This window comes from Caretta caretta, chromosome 15 (genome assembly GCF_965140235.1).
Source record: "Caretta caretta isolate rCarCar2 chromosome 15, rCarCar1.hap1, whole genome shotgun sequence".
In the NCBI taxonomy this organism is placed as follows: domain Eukaryota; kingdom Metazoa; phylum Chordata; order Testudines; family Cheloniidae; genus Caretta; species Caretta caretta.
Genome location: NC_134220.1, coordinates 6,654,068 through 6,678,112, shown reverse-complemented (window position 1 = coordinate 6,678,112; position 24,045 = coordinate 6,654,068). Strand labels below are relative to the sequence as shown.

Here is a 24,045-nt window from a genome sequence, read left to right as displayed (position 1 = left end):
AGGGTTACACTTTAATTACAAAGAGAACTAAGGACCATGTAAAATTCTTTCAGACGTTTTCCAAAGTGGGAGCTGTGAAGAGCTGCACGATCTCAAAGAAGAAAGACAAAGCAGGTACTCCTATGAATCGTTGTGCATTTCCTTCTGCTTGGGTTGGTGGTGGTGATGCCTTCTGCGTTCATTTGTGTGGGCAATTGGATAGTTGATGTTAAAAATCTTCCTTATGTGCCCAGAAATACATATGTTGAAATGACTGAAAACATAAGCCTCAAAAATTAAGTGCTGACTAAACCAGGAAGGTCATGCCCCAAAGGTAAGTATTAAACCATGGTGGGACTCGTAGTTGTTCAGCTGAAGGCTCCGTGAAAGTGTCATAAGCTCTACTTCACACCAAGGTCTTTTGAAGAGTTCAGTCAATTTTAAAAAGAAACCTCACAGGCACATCTGCCTACCCAGCCCCATGTTTGCTCATGATCTGTGATACACACATGATCTGATTTTAGGAGAGAACCGTGTCTAGCTTCACTCTACCTTCCAGGACAATCAATTTCTGTCACTGAAGAATGACTTCTGTAGCTTAGTGCCATCAAAGTTTGGAAACTTGCCATTGTGTTTTCTGCTCAGGGCCTTACTTATGGATCCCTGAAGTTACGATACTATGACCCTGTTCCCTAAAAGCGTTGCATGGCCTTGGGTGTTGCAAACTTTTGCTGAATAAGGAAATAACTTGATCTATAGCCCTTTAATTATCTTTTCATTGTCGTCTCTAGCGAATGTCTCATTCTTCAGTACATAACCTAGAACTGTTAAGAGTGACCATACAGGGACTATGCTTAGTTTGCATCTATTCTGTGGCGCTCAGAGGGACTCTGGCACACAAGTGAAATTTAGGGCACAACCTAGGTGATAAAGTGAAAGACATCAAATAATGTTCTCTGGCTTGTAAATAGATCTCAATCCTTTACTCCCTTGCCAAGACATTTGAACGGTGGTTTGGAGAAGACCTAATATGTATAAGCCCTATGCTCCTGGCTCGGTAGCAGTAGTTAGTTAGCTGCTTCTGTATCTGTGCACTTGCTGTACTGCTGACATCCCCAGTGGTCTGAATAACCAGGAAGGGGTGAATAGTCATTCTGTCAGCTGCTGAAGCTTTTGGAAATAAAGGGAGAAGTCTGTGTCTGGTAAGTGGGAATAGGGCCACCCTAAAGGGCAGACGCTGTTTTTACATTAACCAATGGGAGAGTGGAGAGCATGAAATCGTTGGTTCCCAAATTAATTGAACTCCTGGTCTGGAATTATTTAACAAGCAGTTTCCATTCACATATCTAGGAAGAGTGTTCAGGCTCCCATATGCTGGGCACTGAATGTACGCAGAGACAGTCTCTCACCCCAAAGAGCTTACCCTATAAATATGACAACGGATATATTGTCTCCACTTCACAATTGGCAGTGGGCACATGCAGTTGAAATGAGCTGCCTATGGATACATGGGATTTTTGTGGCAGAGCCAATTCTTTCCTGAGTCTTAGACCAGGGCTCTAGCCAAAAGCCCATCCTTTCTGACGAGGGATCTACCTAGATGACAAACCTTTTTAAGGCTCCATTTACAATTGTTTTTTATTGGCATGTGCAACGTATTTCCTCCTTGATGGCCAGAGTGAACTCTTTGATGGGTTTCAGATAAAAATATAGTCAAAACTCCAGCCGCAGGTTTTACATCCGTCTAAAAGGAAGCGTAAATTATTAGGGGGTATCTTTGTCCGAATAGGGCATGGTAGGAATGCCCAGAGAGTGCCTATGTCTGGATTATGGTGAAAATTTCATTCCAAAAGTTTGCCACTGCAGCAGTGCAGGAAACCCTGTGCATGGACAAATTTATATGTAAGCAGTATGGTCACTGACCTTTTATGTGCATAGCTATCATTTCTGTAGGACCGATAGTTAGGTTTTTGTTTAGTTGCATTCAAAGAAGTTACATATGAAATGGATTTCCACTGTACACAGCTGTCATACAACTTTCTTTGCATCATCTCCAGGGTGACTTTATCCTGAAGTGTCACAATTTCAGTTGTTTTAATTACCCATGGCTCCTCTGGGACTCTGGCACACAAGTGAAATTTAGGGCACAACCTAGGTGATAAAGTGAAAGACATCAGATAATGTTCTCTGGCTTGTAAATAGATTTAGTCCAGCAAAGCTCACCCCATATCTAGCAGTGTTGATTCACTTTTTCGTTGTCGGTCATTAACCAGTCACAAGGGCCTATCCATTGTGCGGGCCACTATCGAATGCTTTTCGCCAAAGCATTTACGGGGCTCTTTCCTTCCCTTTCTGGCAGGCACTTTACTTCCTATGGGCTTTGGATTTGTGGAGTATAAGAAACCAGAGCATGCTCAGAAAGCCCTCCGACAGCTCCAGGTAACCGTGGGAAACGCAGCCAAAGGGGAGGAGTGGGTGGGTCATGAGCACTGTTCCCTCTAAGCTGTGCGTGTGCACACAGATCCTAAACCCTGCGCACACAGCGAAACATTGCGTGTACAAAAATTTGCACAGAAGAAATTCTTTGCGCACACGGCCTGTCAGAAATTAGAGGGAACATTGGTCATGAGGCACCGAGAACCCTTCTAATATTTGTTTTTCAGTAGTTCCCTGCAGGCTGCGACTGAGGTCAGAACCCCATTGTGCTGAGTGCTGAACATATCCCTAGTAAGACGGTCCCTGCCCAAAAGGGCCCAAAATCTAAAGACACAGGCTGGGAGTGGAAGTAGTGGCTCAGGGAGGGAAAGTGACTCGCTCAGCATCACATCTCTGGCACAGTTGGGATTAACTCAGGTATCTTGACTCCCATGCCAATGCCTTGGCTACTAGACCACACTGCTTCCCCATCTGTATTTATACTCTTCACCTGTATTAACTGCGCTTGGAAAGAGAAGAGCTTTGGGTGAAGGAGAGGTGGGAGGAAGTAGAGTTGAGATGTAAAACTTCTTCTCTGTTCTTAAGGTCTATCTCTTTTAGCAAACTTTGTAACTTGCTTTTTTAGGGTTGCTCAGTAGATGGCCATCAGCTGGATGTGAAGATCTCTGAAAGGGCCATAAAGTAAGTCTATCTGATTCCTGTCTGACTTCTCTGCACCAAATACACTTAAGCAGCAGGAGCCCTTGATTGCCCAGAATGGCTCTTTAATTTCTTTACAGTATGGTTGCTGGTGGCACTTCATAATTCAGTTGGTGAATAGTGCCAGTCTTTAATACACATTTACCTGATATGCTGGAACAATCCTATGGAACAAATGTTTTTCCTGGGCTCTTTCAGATGATCAGGTGTAAGTCTTCAAAAATAGCAGTCGTAATGGTGTTAGTCCAGTATATTAACTCCAAGGTGTAGCCAGTTGTTTGACTACACTCGCTGTTCATTCTTAAAAATGTTAGAGAGACCAAATAACTAATCTTAACCAATTTTATTGTCTAAAGGCAAAGTAGGACAATATGAAAAGGAAACATACATACCCTCCCTCTGGGAAGCAATCCTTATCTCACAGCATGTTCACCGTACGCACAAGTTGTGCTTCAAAGATACACGTTGCAACTAGTAGTGTTTATAGTATGATTTTTTTACAAGTTACAGAATGCTTTTCACATTACTTAAAGTAAGTTTAACCCACTGGTTTATGCCAGCTTTGTCCTTAGTACCTCCCTATATTTTCCCATATCTTGGGTTGAATTGCTGCATTCCAAGTGTTGATGAGCCATGAAAATACTCCCAAAGTGTACTTGGTACAAAGGGTTCCTGCATCCTTGCTTTGAAAAGTTTCCTATTTTCTAATGCCAAAGCTGACTTCAGCTTCGCAAAGTGTTGTGGGATGTATGACGTAGGTGAACAGAATTGTGGGAAGAGCATAATACATTCAGTTAACATAATTTCCCATCTCCGATATGTATTATATTAATACTGTGTGCATAATACCTATTAATATGGTGTATACTACACCTAACATATATGCATTGATCAACAAGTGGATAGGAATAACTGAAATTTTAGGTGGCGATCTGTTTTTATTAGACTAAGTAGAAAATTAAAAAGGAAGCACTGAGCTTCTGGGAATCGGAAGGAAGAAAGCAAAGCAACACTAAATGATTTCATCACTTAAGTGAGAGACGCTAGACTAAAGGTGAACTATACTAGAAAAGTTGTCATAAGGGTCTCCTTGGGGTAATTTGCTATTCTCCTCCCAGCTTCTTAAAGAAAAGCATCTTTCCACTGTCATCCTCCTCTGTCCTGTAGATGATATTGTTCTGTGCCCCTTCCTTCATGCTGAAGGCATCTTTGTTAGACCAAGGGGAGCTGCATCGGACTTCCCTTAACGGCCCATCTGTACAGCTCTTCGGCTGCTGTGGGGTAATGCACCATTCTGTACATTGAGACCCAAGAATTGCCTCCACCTCCTGCTGGCTTGGACAGCCAGAATCCATGTCTTGAAATTAAACCTGGTGGCTTTACAGAGTAGTATGAACTGTTCATGCTATTTACAGCCTGTCAGAGAACAGTTAAAAGTGAAACTAAAGGCACAAGCTATGCTTCACTTACACTACTTTAGCCAGTGTTGCAAACTTCTTCTCCCTGCTGTACCAGAGCAGGTCAGCAAATCAGCGGAAGGATTGGTCTGTTCCAGAATGGTAATCCCTAGGTAGTGCTTTATTTACTTGTCTTGAAATAGCACCCAGCCCAGAAGCCCCTGTTACGATTGGGGTCCTGTCTGCAAGATAATGCACAAACACGTAGGAAGACTATGACCTTTTTAAAATGAGGCAGATTTTTATATATTCCAAGTATAACTGTAATCAAACTGTTCTGTTCTCCCACCTGGTCTATGAAGCATCCATTGATTCAAATAAGAAGCCATTGAGCATATCGATCAGGAAACTGGACTCCAGAATGTCTAGATTCGTAAGCTGGAAGGAACCAGAAAGAGCAAGGTCTGTGTTCTGTTCTCTACAGTGTAACTTACCATGTCTCCGTTGATTTACCAGGCCCACTGTGACACCATCCCGCAAAAAACAAACACTCAAGAAGCAAAAGAGCTCCAAGATTTTGGTCCGAAATATCCCATTCCAGGCAACCGTGAGGGAAATCAGAGAGCTGTTCAGGTAAAGAAATCTGCTGCTGCTCATCTGCTCAGTGGGACGTTACTCACTGGGGCATCGGTGGCTGCTTTTGGCAGGTGACCTTGCTGTGTGATCATAAATATGACGGAACTGTTGTCTTACGGGTTAAGTGAGACTTTTGTTTAGTGCAGATATGGACACATGAAATAAGCAGATTACTTCTGTGTCTGAGCTCCGCTTTGAGCAGGAGCATGCGGGGCGGGAGGGGAGGCGCATTAGCGAGTGGGTCATAGTGTCTTCATCCTGAGGGCCAAACTGCTCCAGCCTCTGTCTGAATTAGAGCAACCTGGGGCTGCACTAATGTACACCAGCAGTGTCTGGCCCCCTAGGGATCATATGCCCACTAAGGATCCACACTGAGATGCCCCAATACATCCCTATCTCTTCTGACATGTTCCCTGTGCTGCATTGGTACAGTTGGTGCAGGAGCTGAGTTCTGTACCCCAACTCTTCTTAACTGGGGCAGGTCTCAGCTGGTGGGTAACAGACAGAAAGTGGCTCCTTTGCGTCCCTTAAGCTGAGAATCTGACCTCAAATGTCTCCTTGTCCAGAATGTGTTCCGTGGCTTTCCCAAGAAAGTGAGGGGTGAGGAGCACCAAGAAATTGTCCAGACAGCAGATAGAATTGTTTTACATATGACTAAACAAATTCCTCACTAGATGTGAGTATCTGCTCGGATACTAGAGTAAACTGGGGGAGTCATAGAGTTTACGGACAGAAGGGAATATCAAATAATCCAGTTGACCCCCTAGGTTCTATTTCCAGCTCTGCCCTGACCTGCTGGGTGACCGTGGGCAGGTCACTTCCCCTCTCTGTGTCTTGGAGAATAATGATGCTGACCTGCCTTGAGGTATATTGATGCAAACAGCTATATAAAAACAAAGTCTTTTAGGATGTGAGTTCACGGTGTCAGTGTTTGGAAAGAGTATAGAGAGGACTTCTTCAGGTCTTGCGGGGTTAGGTTGAATGTGTTCTAGCTTTCCTAACAATGAACCCTGTTAGACTGTAGGTTTATTCCCTAAGGGACATGGGGGGAAATCCAGATGCTTAACCCGCTCAAAGAAAACCAATATTGTGCACTGAAAAACAGTGTAGGGAACAATCCTCCAATGACATGTTGGGGTGAGCAAAACCAGAGGTCCCTGGAGAGCTTTTATTCATGGGTTTCTAAATACTGTATTAGCATGAAATCATGTAGAAGTGTTGCCAAGACATAAGAGACAAAATACTTAGGCCTCTGTAGGAGGCAAGTGTGATCCTGTGTCCTCGCTGCTCGTTGGCCAATTCTTCTGTGCAAGGGATGGGGGTGGGCTAGGGATGTTGTATGTATTTAATTGGAACCAGGCTGAGGTAACCATGTGTTAGAAGTATGTTAGTCACATTGCTTATGGCTGGAAGCTGCTCAGATGCTATTGTAATGAGCACAGTAAAAGAACGTATATAGGCTAGAGAGGGCTCTTCTAGCCAGAAGTCTTTGTCTATATAAAGGCGCTTATATCTTGTATGCTTGTTCTTTGACAGAATAGTGATAGAGCCCCCAGAATTGGTCTAGACCCAAAATTTGGATCTTAGCTATTCAAATTTCTTAGGATGGGGAGGAAAATTGCCGCTGGATTTCTAATCATAGGAGACCCTTCAAGCCCCAAACTTAACTCTTCCTGCCAGTTGTAGAGCAACCAACTTGATGCGTCAAATTGCCAGTGCTCAACTGATATTCACAGTTTACCAGCCAACAGACCAAATAATAAACAAAGCCGGGCTGGCTTTCGGTTCTGTAATATATTCAGGGGACAGGAGGAATCTGTACTTGTCCAAAAGATAAAAGATCAGTACAGAGAGATGTTTTGTTTCAAGTTATTAAAAGGGCTTTGAAAAACAATGCATGGTTGAGAAGATGGGGGTATGGGACCAGTCTGATAGTGTCTGTTTTAAGGAACACGAGGCTTCTATAGCCCATTATCAAAAGCGTGTTAAGAACAATGCATGTTAATCAGGAAGCAATGTTCCACCAAAATGTCAGTTTCACTTAGTTACACAATATATTTAGGAACACATTGTTTATCTTCAGAACAAAAGCCAGCAATGAGAGAACTGAGCTGATTTAATAATGTCTCTACTTATTTTTTTCAGAAGAGCTAAAAATTTGCACACATTGAACATTATTAAATGCCAGGCATTCTTTTGGGGTTTTGTTTAAAATTGTAAGTCTTTGCCATAGATTTAGGTCCTTTGGTGGGTTTTTTTTTAATAATAATGTTTTAGTTTAAAACAATTCTTTGGAACCAGAGGCATTTCCCTCATCAAGGCAGCAGGGGGCACTCTTAGTCTTCTCAGGAAATAAAGGACAAGAGGGGAACGGCAGTTGTTGCTCGCAGACAATGACGCTGCAGGCCAGTGGTAGCTCTGCCTGTGGAGGTTAAAGGCTTTGAGGGACAAACCTCTTCTCTGTTGTTTCACATGTTTAAAAGCCACTTTCTAGCCACCCAAGTGGTGATGTCCCATAACCCAGTTCCTTTACTCCACTTCTGAATTATTGTCTGGGCAGGATATGAAACACAGAAGGTTAAAATCCTTTTTATTCTATAAAAATGTCTTCACCTTTCAAGCTTTGTCACATGAACTCTCCCTTTTAAATGTACCCAAGAATAGGTGTCAGCAATGCTAGCTGTTTGAAATGGACAATGATTGATTTGTTTAAACAGTGCAGACTTTTGGAGTCTTCAGTTCATGGATTGTTCAGAATTGCAGCTTACCCTGTTCATCTTTCTCCTCTAGTATTTTGTTGATTCAAAGATCCATCATCACAGTGCTTAGCCTCTCTGTGGAATGAGGATTATAGTTTAGGATGCAATACTAACAAGCTAAGATACATATAAAAGGCTGCCTTGTCCTTGCAGTCCTATGTTGTTACTCTCCTCTAGCCAATTCAAACTAACCTTGAAGACCTGCACCCTGGTTGTGGTAGTGGTGGGTTTTGGATCACTTTAACAAAACTTTCAGAGGAAGAGGGAGGATGAAGACAAACACTTTCGGAAAATCCATTCATGGGTGTTAAATTAGTGTTGCTTTCCCAAAACTGTAGCTTGCAGGGGATTCAAGGTGCATATCTTTGGTTTCAGAGGTTTAGGGATAAGGTTTTAATCCATTGGGAGTGTGTTGGAGAGTGAAGGTACTCCATTTTCTTCATGTGCATTTGGTGATGGTGAACACTGCCGGATTGGCAGTCCTGGAGTCTGAATCCTTTGCCTAAGCATGGACAACACTAAAATAAGCTTTTCCTCATACTGTATCTGTCGCCATACTTGAATCCTGGCCTGGAGGGACTATCCCTAATAATGAGGATATTTCAGTCTGTCTGCTCTCTTTGCTGAGGCTGCTAGTTATGTAGTTTATCAATTTATAACTGTCCATTTCCAAAATGGGGGAGGGGAGACGAAAAAAATTTCTCAGATGAAGACTTTTAATTCTTTGATACTATATTGAGAGAGTCTCTTAAGCTAATCTTTTCAAAAATGAGTAATGATTTTGGGTGTCTAATTTGAGACCTGTGAAAAGGCCTTATTTTTCAGAGGGCAGCTCCTGAGCAATTTCTGAAAATTAGGTTCCTTTCAAACATGTCATGCTGGTCTCACATAATCACCACTTCCCGTCAGAAGTCTTGATCTTAATGCTTTGTTTCATAGCCATATCACTTCGTACACCAACTTAGAGAGCATAAAAAATGGAGGCATTATTGTACAGACTCGCATCACTGAATATGAAGTTACAAAGATCTTTTTCCCCTCCTAAAATAGGAGCAACTAAAATGGTAAAAGGTCCTTTACATTTTCTCTAGATCAAATAGGACTTGTTGAGGGGCAAACACTGTAGGCTACCTTCGTAGAATTATAAATGCACATGGTGCACACTCCACCAAATAAGGGAATAAGAGCTGTCATAAAATCAAATTCAGAAAAAGCTTGTGATGGGGTCGAGTGGGGCTTCTTTTGAAAATGTATGGTTTTGGGGAACTTGCATGTAAATTGGGTAAGATGTGTAAACCCTTTTCTAAAATTAGAACTATCTGTCATTGCCTCATGCTTCCAGATGAGCAGAGGAAGAAAACCAGGCTGCCCACTAGCCCCATTATTTGCCTTCAGAACATATTAAAAAAAAGAGAGAGAAAATCCCAAAATTCAAGGTTTACTTCCAGTCTAAACACTAAGTTATATAGCTTTATATGTAGATACATTATTGTACATCTGATCACCTCTGTATCCTACCTGTAGGAGTCTAATTCATTCAAATTTAGTAAGACTTCCTGGTTACAAAATTTATATGGACCTCACTCTTAACAGAAATAAGTTTACAGCTATTGGGGGAAAAAAACACAGCTGAAAATAGTACCAGAACATGGTACCAGGTTATGGTTCCTAGGAATAAATATAGCCTATCACATTGCTATGTGAAAGTAACATTGTGTTGTAGAGAAGCCAATGGATTAAAGATTGGAATATGATACTGGTCAGGTTTAATGTACTAAAAATAAACGGTCTATCTATTTTATTCTTTTTCAAAGGCTTTGTTGTTGCTTATTTTCTTAAAAACAACCCCTCCTCCGCCCCAAAAAATAACCACAATTCACGACGTAGTGCTTTTAGAAGAGCAATCTAGCCAGACTAGCCAGGACAGAAGTAAGTTCCCTCTGACCGACGAAGTAGAAGCAGTCATGAATCTAAAACTGTATTACAAGGGGTAAGAGTTGGAAATTGGATCTGTTCTTCTGGAAGAAAAAAAGTATGGGTGAAGGATACAGTTGATAAAATAGGTCGAGTTTTTTTATTTTTTTAACTAAATCTTTATAAAGTTATTCTTATGTCATTATCCACTTCTTCAAAGCTTGGAATGACCTATTAAAATAAGAGTTGTTACCAGAATGAGCTCTTCATTCCTCATTATGAAGGAACACGGAGATATAATGAAGTCTAGTGCAAGACACATTCCATGTTCACACCTTTCTCCAAGTAAAGAGACTGGTAAAAAATTTTCTCTTCCCCAAGATATCTTCCTGCACTTGAACCCATAGAAATTTTCACTAACCAAAGGCAGAAGAGAGAAAATTGTCCATTAATGGACAGTGAGGTTTTACCCATATAAGAGCTAGGTGGTATTAATTGGTACATTCAGCTCCTATATGCTCGGGTATATGACACACTAAAAATGCTTAGATAGCTAAGCACCTGACACTGATTATTGTACTGTGGCTGCAATTTTAAAAGTGGGAATGGTTGTTTTAGATATTTTTATTTTCAAATGACTCGCTAAATCCTTCTAGCAGCTTAAAACCCAGTACAGATCTTTCCAGTCAAATTATTGTGTCTATTCAACAGTTCAAAATATTGAGCCCTAGAAGAATCCTCCATACAACCTCTGGAAACAAAGACTAGGCAGACGTATGTGCATTAACAAAAAGGATTGCTATTAATGCTAATATAATGCTTTCTATTTATTACCCCTATAAAACGGAAGCAAAAACAGATCAGCACATATGGGGATATAATGCTGACTAAACGAATTGTGGGATGTGTAAAGTTTGAGTGTACTAAAATACAAAATCAGTGGAAGGACATAACACAGATAATCAACTCGTCTGTATTAGTGCTCGTCTACATTAAAAACACGATAGTGGCACAGCTACACTGATGTAGCTGCGCCGCTGTAGTTCTTCATTGTAGACGCTACCTAAGCCGATGGGAGGGATTCTCCTGTTAGCGTAGCTGATCCGCCTCCCCAAGAGATGGTAGCTAAGTCTATGAAAGAATCGTTCCATTAACCTAGCAGTGTCTACAGGGGGAATTAGGTTGGTTTAACTATGCCACTCGGGTGTGGATTTTTTACACCTCTTAGTGATGTAATTAAGCTGACTTAATTTTCTAATGTAGATCAGGTCCTCAGAATTTCACCTAAGGACCAGACTGCATTATCACATTTTTTTCAGGACAGTAAAATGTTAATGAAATTTGTCAAATACTTGGTGCCTGTGACACTGAAGATCCATAATTAGCGCTAGTTGGGAACTGGAATTTCCATTTTGTGGGGAAATTCTGAAATATTTTATTCTGAATCTGATTGAAAAGCTGAAATTTCCCACAAAATGAAAATTTCGGGGCACTTCAATTTGGGACTTTCAAAATACTTTGGTAATGTCAAAATGTTTTGATGAATTTTGTTTAGCTTTTATATTATGTTAACATAGTAAACCTAGGTAATATATACATATAATAAAATATTTTTGTGTAAAAGTTAAAACAAACTGAATCAAACAGTCACAATGAAATGTTTTTACCTTGTTGAAATGAAAGTCTAAACAAATTGTTTAGACATTTCCCCTATTGAAAACTTTGTTGAATTTGACATGTTGCCATGAGATGTTTAGGTTTCAGGGAAACTGCATTTCTTGGCAGAAAGCTGTTCTGTCAGATTTCAACTAGCTCTGTCTGTAACCTTGTTGGTGCAGCAAGTCAGGATTAGCAATGTACCAATAAAAAAAAAATTAGTATGCATGAGCAAAAATAGCACAGGAAAACCTGGTAATCCTGGAATGACCAAATGCTACTGCCACTTGTCATTAGATCTATATTTAATATCAGCTTTTGGCTAGAATTGTTTGAGGAATCATATTTATGTACGAAGACACACAAGTACCCTTTGTCTCTTGGGGAACATTGGACTGCCCAGGGAGTAAATTAAAATGAAAGATGCTGCTGTTTCTCCTGGTGCTGAAAGCTACAGAATTCTCATACATTTTTGTTAGAGCATGTTCGGACTGAGGAGGGAAATAATTAGGTGGTTGAATATGCAACAGATTTGCCTCTTGGATTTTCCGAAGAGACCCATGTACTGAATGCTCATCTGAATGACGGCCTCTTACGAGGTGGATAATGGTACTATCGCTATATCGTTGGTGGATTTCCTGTTATGATCACAGTGCTGAAGCTAGCTGGAATGACCTGCTTGTGCTAGAGTGGGAAGGATGCATGATTAACATGGGCATTGGTTTATCTTAGAGCAGCTAGGTGCCGTGCCTACTTAGAGAAGGCACATGGATAATGCAGTTCAGATGATATGCCTGATAACCAGGCAAACGTCTAATTTCGAAGTGGAGCAGAAGTCCTCTTTCCTACCCGTATTTTTGTCAGTGGGTTTATTGTTAGAAGGTGGTTGAAGAACAAAGGAAACAGTGGTTCTTTGTAAAGCAGGGTCTGTAAGCAGAAGGACCAGAGTGGGCCAAGCACAGAAGACAAAAAGGTCATTGGGGAGGAAGGCTTGGTTGGTGCAAGAAGGGCATGAGCAGTAGGGTTGTGCAGGACTGTGAAGGTGAATCAGGAGCTTGAACTTCCTCAGGAAGAGAAGAGGAAGCTGGTGAGAGGATTTGAAATGGAGTCATAAAGGCCAAACGGCAGTGCTTGTTAGATGGAGGGGACCTGGAGCAAGGTGAGAAGCAAAGAAGGGAGGAGCTTGCAGTAATCAAGGCAAGTGAGATGAGGACACCTGGATTTTAGGAATAGGAATGAAGAGGTAAGGATGGGTTTAAAGATGCTGAGGAAGAACTGATATCCTCTACTTAACTGACTGTATAGCTGATTTAATTGGGCCTATCTGTAGATGGTAGAGCTAGACTAAAATACACCTGAGATGCATGTGTATGGTGTGTGTCTACACTACAGATGGATTCATGTGTTTGTAATCGTTTGTACGGGTTTGTGTTGCTCAATCTGTACATTCACTAGTGAAAAACCTCTATGCTGGAGGCCCAGTTTCAAAGGTGGTACCTAAATATGATGTGCAGATCCTATACCTGGACATTTATTATAGGTGAATTAAAGCAATCTTTGATGCACCATTTAGGGCCATATCCTAAACTGGCATCACTCAGAGTAGTTTCAGTTTATGCCAGCTGAGGATATACCCTTTAGTGTTTAATTCTGGATTTCAGCTTCCTATTTAGGATCCTGTGTCTGACAGCTGGGATCCTCACGTATGAACACACACAGTGTAACTGTGAACAAGCCCTATGTGCTCTGCAATTCCACAGGTTGCAGAATTGCGATGTAGAATTTAAACTGGAATTTTATCTTTGAAATATTACATTTCTAGCCCTTATGCTTGTGTTCCGGCCCATGCATCCAATCTCTGATTAGGTAGGGTTTGTGGGGGGCAGGCTGGGGAACACTTTAAGTGCTTTAAAAAAACCAAACAACTGATTGATGCTTTTTCATCAGTGCATTTGTCCCAGCAACTTGCCCTCACCCTTCCTGACTGAGAACCTCTGTGCTGTAGGTGTCTTTCCACATTGCCTCACAATCCTAAAGGGATGGAGTTTCTCTGCTTGGCTGCACTTCCCCCTCCTCCAGAGCATCTCTGGGACCTGTTCCTTCCTGTAGGTGTGAGCCTCCTGCTAGGAGAGTGAATGGCAACGTTCACAACAGGTGGGAAGAAGCATTCATTAACAGTGTGTGGGTTGGGCTGCAGTGGCCTCACCTGTTGTACATCTGTGTGATCTTTGTCCCTTTTGTCTTCGAAGTCTTTTCTTTTATCCCTGTTTTTTTTGCTCCCTGATAGAAATGACTAAAGATTAAGTGCTGGTTTTAGCCTGTTTTGGGGGCCTGTGTACGCTACAGTTCTGGTCATGTCTGGTTCCATTCTATAGTGTAGACAGCATTTTTAACAGCATTCAGCCCTTGCACACATCTAAGGCTTTTGCACATTTCAGGGACACCCAATCTGCACTATTTGGTGGGGCAGGGAATATCTTATGCTTGTAGAGCGCCGAGCACAATAGGGTGTCCATCTCTGACTAAGGCCTGTTGAGGCTATTGAAATATAAAGAATAATAGAACACTGTTGTAACTTTGTGTTTGTGTTGCTGTTGTCAGGGCCTTACAATCTACCCCTGGTGCATGCTTACAACAAGGCCTGACCCAGAGGATTTACTAATAGTTCCACACACCAGATTCAAAACACCAGGTTACCTCTGACAATGTGAAAATGTGCTTTCCATAAAATTGCTTTTATTGAAATCAAATTGCAGATGCAGCTTTGAGAGATACTAGTACCTACTTTCAGATGCAAATGCAGGGATTGTGCATGTCTTTGTCTGTCACCACATTATAAAAGTGTTCATGGTTGTTGTTTTTTTAAAAGAAGATTTATTTTCTTTCTTGAGGTCTGCTCATGCAGTGCTGGAAACCCCAACAGAGCAGTATTGAACTAGTGCATGGGAACAAGCAAACGAAACTAACCAGTCTAGTTTCACTGTCCAAGATGAGCCATGAAATAATAAGTTAAATGGGTTTTCAGTGTTTTTAAAAATTGAAACTGAAAAGTGTTTAACAGAATAATATTTTTAGCCCTGTCTTGACAGCGTTACTTCAGTGTATGTTTCCTTTCTGAGGTCTGAATATTAATCACAGTAGTTGATTTTAGTGAATTGCTAACATTCCAGACCGCAAGCCTCCTCATTGCTCCCCTAAACCTCTCCACTGAGCCATTTTCAACTGCCTGTTCTTACTCTGGCTGATTGTCTAATGCAAACTAAGAATTTCCAGGGTCCCTCACTATGATTTTTGCTGATGTAGCTCTCACCGATGCACTAAGCTGAACCTAGTGATGGGGCTTAATTAGTTTCCTACACCCCGTTTCTTGTTTTTCATCAATGCTTTTCTGTTTTTTGTTTGAAATACCATGTTCAAACGGGTAACCCTCTGGCAATCCTCCCCCCCCCCCCCCACCCCGTATCTGTTTGTTCTGATCGGTGACTCTAAGGTTCGCATGTGTGTGAATGGGTGCTTTTTAAGTTTCTTCTTCATAGGAAGTAACTTGCTGAGTCCCAGTAATCTTGTTCAGCATCTCCTTTGGATACCTATTCAGTGCTATTCATATTACAAGGTATTATTCTTTTGCCTGACCTGTTAAAAAGAGTATTTTTGTCGTTGGGCAGAGGCAAAGCATGCGTGTTTCCAAGATGCATGCTTGACTATTAAGATGGCTTTTAAGTTGGCCATAAGGGTTTTTAGAAGCTGCTTTATAGAAATTGTAGTTGCCTGGCATCTAAAGCTGATCACCTCTAAGTTTGTAATTCAAGGAACAATCAAGATTGAAAACAAGTATTAAAAAAAAAACACCCTTTTCTATTTTTAGATTTCTTGAAATGTTGAGAATGAAAAGCACTTTAATTTTTTGCATTTCACCATGAAGATAGTGAAATTGACCTCTCTTTTTTTCAGTAGTACATAGTGTATTTTATTTTTCAGTCTTCCTCCCTTCATGGGAATGTCTTAATATAATCACATTCTGTTAAAGACACCCAAATGCTTTCCATTCATGTTGACATTTGCAAAATCCATTCTTTGCATTGTTTTAACAAGCTTCAACATTGGACTGATGTTATTGGTGTTCCTTTCAATCCAGTGGATTTTAAAATTCAGATACTTTTAGCAAGTCTTCACTCTCCGTGCTTATGTAAAGGCACAGTACAGTTTTATAAACCTCTTGTAAGTTGTCCTTTCCTCCCAGGAACCTCAGCCTTGCAGGTGAACGGACATCTAGCTTTTACTTATTTTTGCCTCTTACGAGAGTGGTTTGGGGAATAGAGCCCTTGAAAAAACAGGAAGAGCAGTTGGAATGTTCAGTGTTTGATTTGGTTTGAGAGGGAATCGGGCAGCAGAAACTCTCCCCTGCCCCCTGCCCAAAGCCCTCCTGGTGAAAAAGACAAGTCAGATTGGAATTGAGACCCATCCTTATGTCACATGACCAAAGCATGGACGAAATTAGAAGCCAGCCTGACTCTTGCACTAGGAGAGACCTTTCTGAGAGTGCTGAGATTAGGGGTTGCCTCACCAGATTGGAAGTTGTGAACTAAAAGGAAGCTGCAGCATCCATTTCTGTCTTTGGCTAGGCTGGAAAAGGTCAAGTTAAGCTGGTTCTGTGGTAGCCTCTTAGGGCTGGCTCTCTGGACATCAGATGGCAAGTCACCAACTGCTTCAATTTATAAGCTAAATACTTCAGGCAAGAAAGATAAAAGAGTGTGTGTGACAAAGTTCCTCCTCTATCTTGGTGGGTCTTCCGTTTATTGACGGATTTGCTCGCCTTGGAGCTTCACAGTAGCCCTCAGTTTGGCCGTTTTCATGAACCCACAGTCCAGGTCAACTCCTCCTGTGTCTGACCAGGAGTTGGGAGGTTTGGGGGGAACCCGGGCCCACCCTTTACTCCGGGTTCCAGCCCAGGGCCGTGTGGAATGTAGCTGTCTAGAGTGCCTCCTGGAACAGCTGTGAGACAGCTACAACTCCCTGGGCTACTTCCCCATGGCCTTCTCCCAACACCTTCTTTATCCTCACCATAGGACCTTCCTCCTGGTGTCTGATAATGCTTGTACTCCTCAGTCCTCCAACAGCCCACGTTCTCCCTCTCAGCTCCTAGCACCTCTTGCTCCCAGCTTATCACACGCACACCACAAATTGGAGTGAGCTCCTTTTTAAACCCATGTGCCCTGATTAGCCTGCCTTAATTGATTCTAGCAGCTTCTTGATTGGCTGCAGGTGTTCTAATCAGCCTGTCTGTCTTAATTGTCTCCAGAAGGTTCCTGTTTGTTCTGGAACCTTCCCTGTTACTTTACCCAGGGAAAATGGTCCTACTTAACCTGGGGCTAATATATCTGCCTTCTGTTACTCTCCTGTAGCCATCTGGCCCGAGCCTGTCACATATTCCCCCCGCTCAACACTACGGGGTTGGGCAACTTGGGACGTCAGGTAGTGTACTCTTGACAAGCCATCTGCATTCCCATGATGGCTTCCAGCCCAGTGTTGTATGGTGAATTGGAAAGGTTGTAGGGACAGGAACTATCTGGTCACCCTTGCGTTCTTCTCTTTATTTCGCTGCATCCACTGGAGGGGTGCATGGTTGGTCACAAGGGTAAACTGTTGTCCCAGAAGGAGCTTGTCCATAAGACGCTGGAAGGTGGCAGGTGCCCCATGCAGTCCAAAAGGAAGAAGAGTATATTGAAACAGATCCTCTGGTGTAGAGAGTGCCATCTTTTCTTTCGCATCTTTGGCAAGGGGAATCTGCCAGTATCCTTTTGTTAAATCAAGAGTGGTCAAAAATCGAGCATTGCCCAGGTGGTCAACTAACTCATCGATATGGGGTATGCATCGAATCTGGATATCTCATTCAGCCGGCGAAAGTCATTACAAAACCTAGTGGTGCCATCCGGTTTGGGCACCAACACAATCGGGCTTGACCACTGACTGTGGGACTCTTTGACTCTTCGATGACATCCTTTTTACCTCTGCCTTGATCTCCTCCCTTTTTGCCGCTGGGACCCAATAGGGCCTTAAAGTTACCTTTGCCCCAGGGTTTGTGATAATGTGGTGATATGCTTCGGTGGTCCAACCTGGTTTGGTTGAAAGCACATCCTGGTATTGGTTGATCATCTCAGTTACCTCCTCCTTCTGGTTTGGTGTCAGATCAGTGGATATCCTGGTCTGCTCCTGCATGTTATTTCCCTGGATCGCCTCTCGTTGGTACCAAGGCTTTAAGAGGTTAATGTGATAAATTTGTTCTTGTTTCTGACATCCTGGCTGCCGCACCTTGTAGGTTACTTCTCCCATGGGTTCAGCCACCTCATAGGGCCCTGCCATTGGGCCAAAAGCTTGCTTTCTGCCATGGGTACCAACACCATCACCCGATCCCCTGGTTGGAACTGTCAGATTTTTGTCTGGTGATTGTAATGAGTTCGCTAGGCCTCCTGCGCCTTTTCCAAATGTTCCCATACAATAGGGGTGACCTGGGCTGTCTGTTCTCACATCTGCAACACATGGTCAATTATATTTCTCCCCTCATTGGGTTCCTCTTCCCAGATTTCTTTTGCAATATCTAGTATGCCACGGGGGTGGCGTCCATATAATAATTCAAAGGGGGAAAACCCAGTTGAGGCCTGAGATACCTCCCAGATTGCAAACATAAGGTAGGGTAGTAGGGTGTCCCAATCCTTCCCATCCTGACTTACCACTTTCCTTATCATTGCCTTGAGGGTTCGGTTAAACCTTTCTACCAGCCCATCAGTCTGTGGATGATAGACTGAAGTTCTCAGGGTATGTATATGAAGCAGCATACAGAGCTCCTTCATTAGCTTTGACATAAATGGGGTACCTTGGTCTGTTAATATCTCCTTTGGTAGCTCCAGTTGGGCAAAGATCCCCACCAACTCTTCAGCTATCGTTTTAGAGGCCGTGTTCCGCAGGGGGACGGCTTCTGGGTAGCGAGTAGCCTGATCCAGAATGACAAGTATATATTGGTGGCCCCGGGCTGTCTTCTCCAGGGGTCCCACTAGACCCATGGCTATTCACTCGAAGGGGACCTCTATGATGGGAAGGGGTACTAAAGGTGCCCTCAAGTAGGGATGGGGATTGTGCAGCTGACGCTCCGGGCAGGACGCACAGTACCTCCGCACTTCTTCATGAACTCCGGGCCAGAAGAATCATCGCAGGACCTGTGCCAGGGTCTTCTCTACCCCCAAATGCCCCCCCAAAAGATGACTATGGGCCAGACTTAATACTGCATTCTGGTGTTTTTGAGGTACTAGGATCTTCTGTACCTTCTGCCCCTGTACTGGTGCAACCCAGTATAAGAGATTCTTCTTCATTATGAAGTAGGGTCCTGGTCTCCTGGGTTTTCCCTTCCACGGGGACCCCATCTATTTCGGTCACCTCCTTCCTAATGTTGTCGTACCATGGGTCTTCAGCCTGGTCCTGTACAAAATTTCCTCTCCCGGAGCTAATCTGCCCGAGATCTAGGGGACCAGTCTCTGTTGCCTCTACTGGTTCAGGGGCATTAGGGTGGGGGCCACACTCGGGTGCTTCTCCCTCCTGGGTGGCCTCCTTTTCAGCTGCTCTGGTCCACCTTCCTACGAGAGCGACCCTCTGGCTTTGGGCCAGTATTCGGTTTCCCAAGGCCTTAGCTGCCTTTCTTTCCCTTTTTGTCTTTCTACGCTGTCTGGGAGTGGAGAACAAATCTGGGGATATTTCAGAGAAGGTTGGGGGTTGACAGTCTACTGTGGATGCCTCACTACTTTCAGGGCTTCCCCCTTTCTGCAATTCCCCTACCGGGAGTAAGTCTCCAAACCCTGGGAAGTCACTCCCTATGAGCACCGGGTATGGGAGTTTAGGGACTACACCTGCTGCTACCTCAGTAGTGTTCCCCTGAATCTTGATTTTTACTGGGATGGTGGGGTAATAACCAACTGTCCCATAGAAGCATGTTATCCCTGTACGCTTAGCCCACAGCAGCTGACTACGCTTCACGAGCTTCCCCAAGACAAGCGTGATAGCACTCCCCGAATCAATCAGTGCTGTGGTCTCTACCCCATTTAGCATCACTGGTCTGGTGTACATATGTGGGGTTAGTGAGACCCCCACAAGGTGGATTAGGGTGCATGGGTCTCCCCCATTTCCCAGGTTACACTGCATAGGCTCCTTGGCATTGGGACACTGTGCAGCTATGTGTCCCCACTCCCCGCAGGCGTAACATCTGTATGGAGCCCTAGGCATTCCCCAGTCTCTTGGTTTGGGCAGTCTAACATCACGATCCTCTTCCCCCCCCCCCCAGTGCTCCGACTCTTTGTGGCTTCTGGTGGGCCTTCAGCCCCCCTCTTTTTGCACCTGTGCTCTCCTGGTGGCCCAATCACCCGAGCTCTAGGGCTTGGTGCTGCTAGTTTAACCCAGGGTGCTTCCTCCTTAACTGACTCAGAGCAGAATAGATTCATAGATTATGGGTCAGCTCCCTCGCCGTCCTTCGCCTTTCTGCCAGCATGACAACCTCGTTGTAGGTGGAGGGTTCGTTCTGGCTTACCCAGGCGCAGAGGTCTGGCGGTAGTCCTCTCACGTACCGGTCGATGACAAGAACTTCTAGTATCTCCTCCGGGACTCAGTTCGTAACCACTTTCATGCAAGATGGATGAGGTCATATAATTGGGACCGTGGGGTTTTGTTTTCCTGCTACCTCCACTCATGATATCACTGGACCCGCACTGTGGTTGTTACCCCAGATCTGGCCTGGATCTCTGCTTTCAGCTGTGGGTAGTCTACCGCAGCTTCTTCAGGCAAATCATAGTAGGCCTTCTGGGCCTACCCACACAGGAATGGAGCAAGGATGCCAGACCACTGTTCTTGGGGCCAAGCCTCCCGCAGGGCTGTCCTCTCAAAGGCCAGGAGGTATGCCTCTACATCATCTTCCCCCGTCATTTTCTGCAGCCAGTTGCTGGCCCGCATGATCTGCGTCCCATCATGACCACGGTTCAGCTCTGTAAGGGCCTTTACGTGGTTTACCAGTTCCCGCAACATAGCCCGGTCTTGAGCAGCCTGGTCCGTCAGCAGGCGATTAGTCTCTTGCTGTAGCCGCATTGCCTCCTATTGGGCAGCTGCCTGGACACGAGTAGCCTCCTGCTGGGCAGCCGTGGCTTGTATCAGTGCCCGCACTACCTCCTCCATTGTGGTGAGAAAAAAAAATAAACCCTCTCCTTCCCCCACCCCCCCAACACCCTCCTTCTTCCGCTGCGCACACCAGATCCCACTGCTCACACCAGTTGTGACAAAGTTCCTCCTCTACCTTGGTGGATCTTGCGCTTGTTGGCGGATTTGCTCGCCTTGGAGCTTCACGGTAGCCCTCAGTTTGGCCGTTTTCATGAACCCACAGTTTAGGTCAACTTCTCCTGTGTCTGACCAGGAGTTGGGAGGTTTGGGAGAACCCGGGCCCACCCTCTACTCCGGGTTCCAGCCCAGGGCCCTGTGGAATGCAGCTGTCTAGAGTGCCTCCTGGAACAGCTGTGTGACAGCTACAACTCCCTGGGCTACTTCCCCATGGCCTCCTCCCCACACCTTCTTTATCCTCACCATAGGACCTTCCTCCTGGTGTCTGATAATGCTTGTACTCCTCAGTCCTCCAACAGCCCACGTTCTCCCTCTCAGCTCCTAGCACCTCTTGCTCCCAGCTCATCACACGCACACCACAAATTGAAGTGAGCTCCTTTTTAAACCCATGTGCCCTGATTAGCCTGCCTTAATTGATTCTAGCAGCTTCTTGATTGGCTGCAGGTGTTCTAATCAGCCTGTCTGTCTTAATTGTCTCCAGAAGGTTCCTGATTGTTCTAGAACCTTCCCTGTTACCTTACCCAGGGAAAAGAGACCTACTTAACCTGGGGCTAATATATCTGCCTTCTATTACTCTCCTGAAGCCATCTGGCCCGACCCTGTCACAGTGGATAAGGGTATGTAACAGCCAGTGCCTGCCAGTGGAACAGTACAAGTATACTGCTTAGAGGAAGGAGTGAGACAGGGTCTAGTGGATAGAGAACTGCACTGGGTCTTGAGAGACCTATTCCTGGCCGTGCCGCTGGGTGACTTTGGGCAAGTCACTTTCCCCTCTTTTTGCCTCAGTTTTCACCTCTGTAAAATGGGGATAAAGATACTGACCTCCTTTGTAAAGTGCTTTGAGATCTAGTGATGAAAAGCTCTAGATAAGAGTGGAGTGTCTTTTAGAATATCCTCTCCACTCCCCTTGGGTTGGGGCCCTTCTTGGCTTTTGCACAATTGCTTCATCCCTGTGTCCTGGCTGTGAGGTCTTTTCTGCTACCCTTTATGATATGAGGCAATGATCTAACCCTTTATTCTGGACAGTCTAGCAGGGGCATTTTCTGACTTGACCCGGGGGTTAGAGGAAGGGGCAAATGCCTCATGGTTTCTAGTTCCCTTGCATGGGGATTCATTCCTTTGTGTGATTCATCTGAGCTCCACCACTTAGGCTGGAAGAAGAGGTCAGTCCAGGGACTCCTGTACTCCAAAGCCCAGGGTGCGATCAGAGCACCTCCTCATACCAGGCCCAACTGCTTCTAGTGTAATCTGGCCTTTGAAAAAAACGTACTCTGCAATACAATTGCTTACATGGAGCCAACTGCATCTTCAGAGCTGCTTCCCTACAGAATTGCCACTGTTTGCACCTTAAGCCCACATACATGCCAGAGTGGCAAGCCAGCAGCAAAGGGGTTAAAGTGGAAGCAAGGGGTGGAATTAAGGTATTTCAGATGCTCATTATTCATTGCCAACTTTCCCCAAAATCGTATTAATTTCACGCTGTCACGCAGGACTGCGCTGTCTTGCTCATCAGTGTCTGGGAAGGCGGGAGCTGTGATGGGATGGGAACAGAGAGCGCTCTCGCTTCAGAACGGTTGGTATTTGGAATGATCATTGGTAGCCTCTCTCTGGTACAGCACTGGCCCAGCATGTTCAGGCTGCCTGGGTTCTGGGGGAGGGAGGCTGGATCTAGGAAACGGGAGGGGCACGTCTCCACATGATGGCCCCTGATGATCATTTTCCACCCCGCTGCTTGCACAAAAACCTCATGAAATTAGGTCTGCTGCAGCAGGCAGGTCTACTCTGCAAACCGCGGCACAGGAGAAGGGTGGGAGGAAACTGTACTACCTGTAAGGAATGAGGAAGTTGTTACATGTTGGACTTTGGTAAAAGCCTTCTTTACATGCAATTGCCATCTGTGACTGGGAGGATTCTTGCAATGGCAGGGGGCAGACATACAGTCAGGCTGTGTCTATAAATTACTCTCCCATTTTAAAAATCTTCCATGGGCCCGTCCCCTGCTTACCTCCTTTCAGTCCCTTCACCTACTCCGGCTCTGTTGGTGCAAGAGCTTTCAACTTCCAGTCATCTGGAGCTGGATCTCTGCCTTTGAGTCTTCATCCCCTCTCCTAATACACTGTCTTGTATTTTATGTAATACCTTTTCATCCTGAAGGGATCCCACAGCATTTTCCTAACTGTATATTTAACAGCAGTGAGGGGGTACAGCCACGTCTGGAGCAGAGGGCATCAGCCAAGCTTGCAGCGTGTTGTACAACAGTGGAGGAGCTGAAAATTTAAGTCCAAAATTCTCAAGTTCGTGGCATCTCCATGTCCATCAAAGCAAAGATCATGGCCTTGGCCTTTTACTGTCTGAAAAGAGCCTTTCCTGGGAAACTTTAATTTACCCATCTCAGAAGAAGAAAGGGTTGTGGCTCTAGGGACTTCAGAGCTGGAGCTTAGACCACTCAGCTATCCCCTTGGCCTCATCTGCAAACCTTCTCCTCTCTCGCCAATGCTGCTTAATGTTCCTCTCCCTTTTGTTTTTATCCTGTGTTTAAAAAACCCCACTGTAAAGTTCATTGGGATGCAGCTTGTGTCTGAGGTTCTGCGCAGTAAAGATGTGTAATGTAAAACACTCAGCTTTGAGAGCTTAGAGGAGCTGCATATAGACTCACCGGGCCAGATATTTTTTTAGAGGTGTGGAGCTCCCAAAACTCGAGTTGGAGCTGCAAGTGCTCAGTTTCTTTGAAAATGGAGACCAGGAGCCTTTTGCCTTCTGTTCCTTTTTAATCCCTTGTTGAGCTCCCTGACTCTGAATCTGCATTTTCATGGGTACAGTGAAAGTTGGGCCCAGTGTAGGTACAGTTGCTCCAAATAATACCCTAGGAAGAGACCTTTGTTGGTACACTGTGCTTATTGTTAGCTTTTCAAGCAGTGACTATTTGCAGGAATACTATATAAAAACTCATCAGCAAGGTTTGCAGGGTTACATTTGAACTGTGTGAGGCTGCCAGCTCTTGCCAGCTTCCTTCTCTTATTGTGTGAACAATTCTGTAGGACTGTTTCCAGATGAAGATTAAAGGAACTGTCCAACCTTAAAAGATACTCTGCTTGAAGAGAGTCAACCTTTCTGACTCGTTGCTCCTCCGTGCACATGCCAGTTCCTCTAGAAAGCCTCTTCTTAAAAGACAAGTTACTGTCTTCAGTCCCTCTTTCCCTAGA

The 24,045-nt window shown here is 44.3% G+C and overlaps 1 protein-coding gene across 4 annotated transcripts in view; it reads left to right on the top strand.

Annotated features, from left to right (window-relative positions):
• Positions 1 to 24,045, top strand: part of RBM19 (RNA binding motif protein 19) — a 147,049-nt gene that overhangs the window by 42,200 nt on the left and 80,804 nt on the right. For all 4 annotated transcript variants that reach the window (XR_007352793.2, XM_048821083.2, XM_048821081.2 and 1 more), the window contains exons 18-21: positions 54 to 114; positions 2,339 to 2,418; positions 3,041 to 3,096; positions 5,028 to 5,144. Coding sequence is in view for 3 of the 4 variants with exons in the window: in XM_048821083.2 (XP_048677040.2) it covers positions 54 to 114; positions 2,339 to 2,418; positions 3,041 to 3,096; positions 5,028 to 5,144 (314 nt within the window). In the remaining variant the exon portion in view is untranslated. The remainder of the gene's footprint in view (positions 1 to 53; positions 115 to 2,338; positions 2,419 to 3,040; positions 3,097 to 5,027; positions 5,145 to 24,045) is intronic.